Source organism: Takifugu flavidus, chromosome 19, assembly GCF_003711565.1.
Source record: "Takifugu flavidus isolate HTHZ2018 chromosome 19, ASM371156v2, whole genome shotgun sequence".
In the NCBI taxonomy this organism is placed as follows: Eukaryota; Metazoa; Chordata; class Actinopteri; order Tetraodontiformes; family Tetraodontidae; genus Takifugu; species Takifugu flavidus.
The window spans coordinates 10,275,273-10,281,308 of NC_079538.1; the positions used below are offsets into that span (position 1 = coordinate 10,275,273).

At 43.9% G+C, this 6,036-nt stretch overlaps 1 protein-coding gene across 2 annotated transcripts; it reads right to left on the minus strand.

Moving 5' to 3' along the window:
- Nucleotides 1–829: 829 nt before the first annotated feature.
- yy1b (YY1 transcription factor b) lies at nucleotides 830–5,320 on the minus strand. Of its 2 annotated transcripts, none has more exons than XM_057016166.1 (5): nucleotides 4,595–5,320; nucleotides 3,511–3,673; nucleotides 2,956–3,016; nucleotides 2,509–2,667; nucleotides 830–1,933 (listed from the first exon to the last, which is right to left on the minus strand). In XM_057016166.1, the coding sequence occupies exons 1-5, from the start codon at nucleotides 5,298–5,300 to the stop codon at nucleotides 1,751–1,753; spliced, it is 1,272 nt and encodes a 423-aa protein (XP_056872146.1). In that variant the 5' UTR covers nucleotides 5,301–5,320; the 3' UTR covers nucleotides 830–1,750. The 2 variants fall into 2 exon arrangements, with proteins under 2 accessions (XP_056872146.1, XP_056872147.1); XM_057016167.1 differs by having other exon boundaries at nucleotides 3,511–3,661; nucleotides 4,595–5,315.
- Between the last annotated feature and the right edge of the window lie 716 nt (nucleotides 5,321–6,036).

The window sequence follows — 6,036 nt, forward strand, 5'->3', positions numbered from 1 at the left end:
AAGCCAGCGTTGAAGGACAGAGAGAACTGACCGTGTTGAACTACAGCCTGACATAGACCCTCACTCAGACCTATTTGATTGGTCACAGCTGCACCGAACATCTGGAAAATACCAAAGATTACACCAGACCAGGCCATTTTCAGCACCAATTATTCAAACCGGGTCAAAAAAATTATTCATTAAACGGTCCCGTTCGCTGTGGGCTCAGGACTGGGTACTTCACTCTTTACACAAATAAATGCATCATCCACTCCAGAAACCAATTCATGTTCAATTTTCTCAGGCTCCTCAGGGTAAATGAGCGCTCCTCTACCACACCATTTCCCACAGTCTAATTAGGCCTTAAATGCAACCTAAGAATACATAAATGTCGTTGCTTTTAAATGTCTCCGTATGACTAACAAAGCGTAAATGTCTTCCCCATTAAGTGTGATATATTCATCTTTATAGCACTAACTTTTAACACAGGAAAGGATGAACACGTGGAGAACGTCACCCATTATCTGAACTTCCATAGGTCACAATTAAAACCGTGGCTGGTTAAATAATAGCTCCTCTTTCACATGCAACAAAACCCTGCAAATTTGCTCATTTCAGGACAATCTTTTCCTGTCACAACTGCTTCAATGTATCGTGCGTTTCATTAATCAATCACAATGCCGAAGCCTCAATTTTCAGTCATAATTGTAGAGCTTGCAGGGAGAGTTATGTCATGTCTGGAAAAAAACCAAGTTCACGTTGCAATAGAGCTAAATTCTAACCACGCAAGTGTAAAATATCCACCACTTTAGGGGCTAAGGTTGAAAAACACACTTAGTTAAGACTTGGGTAGTTCAGCAGGGTTGGAATGACCCATTTTATTGTGGGCAGTTGAGATACATGAGTGTAAATATCAACAAAGGAGGGTAATGGTTCCACGTCTGTACATTACATTCTAACAAAGAAAGGTGGTGGTCTCGCTGTCACGCATTAGGTACTGAGACATGCCGTGAGTACGACTGTTACTCCTTTACGTGTGTAACAAACAGTCCTTGAAAAGTATAAAGCAAAGTCATGACTAAAAGTTTAAATTGGTTAACACTTTAAATCACACCTCTAGCTATGTCTAGGCAATTGCAATACAGCCATACGATACAAGTATACATAGTTATTTTGTGGTTAGAGAAAATACAACCGAATGTGTGGAAAATGCAAACAAGAGCTGTTCTCAAATGTGTCATAAAGGTGAATCGGGTTGTGCGAGGCTGGAGCCTTTTGCGTCATGGTTCGATCTAATGGTAAAGGAAGTCAGGGGGAAAAATATATGTATATATATGTATATATATCACATTAGCAAACATAGCCTGAGTCAAGTGTACAATATGCACACTCAAGGAAAATAAAAGCTATGTGAGAAAATAAAAATGCTAATAGCTTGGCGCTTCTCACCTCACTCTGGTAAAAATAAGTCTCTGTTTGTCCATGAGTTCCATCTTCTGGCAGCTCGGTGCCACTGAAGAAACAAAGGGGGCTAAATCGATGGAGTCTTCAGGGGAAAGGCTCTGTTCCTCATCCAGTGTGACAGCAGAAAACAGGGGATGCAGGAAAACTAGCGGAATTTCACTATTAAAGTCTCAAATCGGACCGGCCTTTTTTCCTATCAATCATAAAGCCACAATCTTTTCACTCCATTGGTTTAAAAAGGTTTTCTGTGCACCGATAAGTTGCTGGGTCCCCCCCACATCCGCCGCCACATCTCCGCACTGGCCTCTCATTGGTTGTTTTTAGCTTTGGCGTGTGTGAGGATGTGAGACTTTAGGTTGGTGGATTGCGCAAACTTCTTATTGCAGCCGTCGAAGGGACAGACGTAGGGCCGGTCTCCAGTGTGGATCCGCACGTGCGTGCGCAGGTTGAAGTCCAGAGAAAAACGTTTCCCGCAACCTTCAAAGGTGCACTGAAAGAGGAAAGGAGGGCTCAGGTGTGAGGTTCAGCAACTCTGACTCGCCTGCCTAAACACTGCCATATTTAAAAGTATGGGGCTAATTAGGGTACCCTATTTTTGTCAATACTGTGGAAAACAGCTCCACCTGGCGGTCAGTTATTTAATATTACCAGCGCAAATACTAGATTACAAAAGGCAACCGTTTTCTGCAGGGTCTTTCAGAAACAAACAATGTAGAGATTACTTTATAGCAGCTTGCTTTGTTCTGGATCCAAACACAATTTTATCAAAATGTTGAAATGGTGCAAAATTAGTCTTAATTGCAACAAAAGGCTCCAACGGAGACTGTTAGCAACAGACCCACGATCATCTGAATGCGTCAGGAATAGAAAACAGAAAAGACTGAATAAAATGTATTAACTGCAGCTTCCGTTAATAAAGAAAGTTAAAAATCTCAGAGTTCAGCAGCCTCAAAGACACTTCGGTGCTTTTTAAAATTTTCCAAATTCTCACAGAGCCGGTTATTTAGCTCGCTTCCTCCGCTTGTGTTTAACGTTGTGGTTACATTAAAAACAACAGATGCCAACCTGGAAGGGTTTCTCCCCCGTGTGAACAAGCTGATGGCGCTTGAGTTTCGAACTCTCGACGAAAGCCTTGCCACACTCTGCACAGACGTGCACGCGGGGACCGTGGGTGTGGAGATGCTTCCTCATGGCTGAATTATCCCTGAACATCTTTGTGCAGCCCTGGGAACCATGGGTCGGGGTTAGATATATACACGCCTTTGTATATTCCATGCACAGAAACATCCAGCGTTTGTAGTATTTTTGTAGTTCTTAAATCTGAATGCTCTGCTAACCCTGTTCTCATCATAGTGACAGGCTATCACCAGGTAGTTATTAAAGATACTTACATTAGCGTCATGTAAAATGTTAAAGAAATGCATTTCACTGCATCAAATCAATACAATAAAACACCCCCCCACCATTTTTTAAGTGCGACATTATTTTGAACATACTGTAAGTTAAACTCACTTTGTGAGGACAGGCTATTGTCCGGGGAGCATCATCCTCTTTGACTTTCCTCGGCTTCATCCTATTAATACAGAAAAAGCGTGTAAATAATACAGGGCAAAGGACAACCTTATCTATTAGTCCAGTTAGCAGCTGAGTAAATCAATAACCAGCCACAGAAAAAAGTCGTCTGAAAGCATAAAAATCACTGCAGTTCTGACATTTCTGCCACAAGTCAATAGGGGAAAATTAGTATAATTACAATGAATAATTACTACATACATACACAATTGCTGTGAACACTTCAGGATTCCCACTTAGGCAACTTGCACTTAGAAGGCTATTAGCACTCAAACTCAAACTAGATGATTTATTCTGTGGAAATGACTTCAAGGGCCTTGGTTAACCAGAATTGACAAAAGATCACAGCTCAACGCCTAATAAACAGTGAACAGTTCCTAAACACCAGTAAAAACACACGTTTAGTATCATTGTTGTCAGTATATACAGCTCCAAAAGGTAGGAAAAACCCTTATCTAAGCTCCAGGATGCAGAAACTCAGGTGGATTAACTCACCTGGCAAACTCAGCCAGCTGTTTGGGGTCGGAGAGGTCGATTCCCGGGATGCCACCAGGGGGCAGCTTCTTCCCCGTCATGTACTCGGAATAATCCGGGGGGGAGTTCTCCCCAACAATCTGCTCCTCCACCACAGACTCATGGTCAATGTCTTTATTGTCATCTAGAAACACAGTACAGAGACTGAACCGATAACATACTGGTTTTCCCCCCCAAACACGTGAGGGAAGGCAAACACTGACGACTTTGTAGATTTATTTAAATCACTTAAATTAAGGAAATATACTTTTCCTTACTAAATAAGAATTCTTAGCTAGAATGACCTCTTAACTAAACCCCGGTGTGAAAAAAATAATACACTTCTACTTCAAACCAACCAGCAGAGTGCACTAAAACAGATGCAGCCTGGATCCTCCACCATAAAAATAGGATTTATTGTAGTCAAATCCGTTTTTATATTTGGATTTACATGTGCATCCTCTGGAAATAACGATTAATGGTTAACTCCTTTAACACTGGGGCTGGATTATTATGTGCTCGGTGCGGCGCTGCTGTCGGGGTCCAGCACCCGGGACGCGCTCGCTCCTCTCTGGGCGCTGAACCACAATAGCTAACAGCTAAAGGAGGACAAAATTAACCCCATCGGACTCTTTAGCCGTACATTAGCCTTTCATATGTTCCAAATACACTCTTAGCTACACGGAGCAGCTAAGAATCCCAGGTTCTCCAGCCGTTTTGCGGCCTGTAAAGTGCTCCAAGCCCAGCAGTCGCTCCCTGCCCGAGCACCGCCGCCATCTCTGTCTGACCGCGACTATCGCCATTTTTTCGGGGCCGCCGCCATACTTACTATTCTCGGGGAATATGGCGGCGCCCATCAAGACCTAAAACATGGCTTCCCTTCAAAACATAAACATTTAGCCACGGTAGGACCGGGTTTTGCGTCGAAAACTCGAATTATTCGTGGCTTTTCACGGCAGCACTTGGGACTACTCCAGGAACTAGTCTGGTGCAGCAGGACAACGCCCCGGCAAAGAGGCCTCATGCATGAGCTACCAGATCTGGCACACAGGCTGTCGTTACTTACCCGAAGACCACATTGTAACAGAAAATTCCCCCTCCAGTGTCTTTATTTGCACCTGCTTCTGTTCCCATTTTCTCCCGCCGGCATCCGCCCCGCTTAAATAGCTCTTTTTGCCAGCTTTCTTGCCCCCGCCGCCTCCCCGTTTCACCCGACCCACGGAGCTCTTCCCGGCTACAGTCACCAAAGTCTGTTCGATGTATTCGTCCTCCACTCCCGGAGCCGGTACCGGGATGAGAATCTGATCCTCGAACGCGCTGCCGCCGTCGGTGTGTAGGTCCGAGTCATCCCCACCGACGACCTCCTCCCGGGTCTGGACGAGGATCACCTCCTGGTGCTGGTGGATCGAGTTGGGGTCGTCCGTGACCAGCGGCTGGAGCGCGATCATGGGCTGCCCGTCATCGTCCTCCCCGCCGACTACCGTGGTCTCGATAGTCTCCACTGGTATCGTTTCCACCTCTATCTCGTGGAGCTCCACGATCTCCGCCGGCATCTCCGAGCCGTCTGTCTCGATGTACAGCGTTTCCCCCGATGCCATGTTGAAGTCCGCCAGTTTGCCTCTCTCATTCACGCCGTGTTTGGAGCCCGCACACACACTCACACACCCCCGGGCTTTGCTGCTGCCTCTGTCGGTCCTCCCTCTTCGATAACAACTCTCTTCACTCCGTCCCACGCCACTTCTCGTCGCCACTATGCACTTTAGCCCAAACATCGCGAGACTTTGGCGAACCCCCGCGTTGGCTGCTGGTAGCGGTGATTCCAGGGGAGTCCCCAAACTGGCATCAGGTTAAATCACTCATGATCAATAAACTCTGAACGGTTTATTACACGTGATAGATTTCCAATAGCATCGGCAACTCATCCATGTATTACAATAGTCTTAGAATACTGATCAACGGCTGCTAACAAAATGTAATAACTATTATAGAGTTGTAGATACCAGCAGTTGAATGTAGTCTAAATGTATAAAAAGGACATTACGTAGTTGTTTTTTTTTTAACAACAACATTATGTTTTTCATATTATTTTGATAAATTCATTAAATGTTCATCTTTTAATCCAGTTTTTCACAATCTTCCAGCCTTTGGAATGCATTTAGGTTACCTTTACATAAAGTAGTTTTCTAAAGAATATGCAGATTAGAAATAATGTAAATATCTTCACTGCTGGATGATGTAAAAAAACAGCAAAAGGGAACTCATTTTAATCATACAGCAGCCAATTTGCATCCAGTGGATTAGGTAAAGCATTTAAATTGAGTTTTTTTTTTTCTTTTAATTTTACAAGAGATGTACTGCTGGGTTACTTCTTCATTTCAGTCTAATTCTTAAAGCGTTGAAGAACTATTTTAGATTCTAATGATACAGTTGTACAGACACACCTCAGATGTTTCACATTTCTCCAAAAGTGCAATTACAGTGGGATTAAAAGCACCATAAGGGACTTAA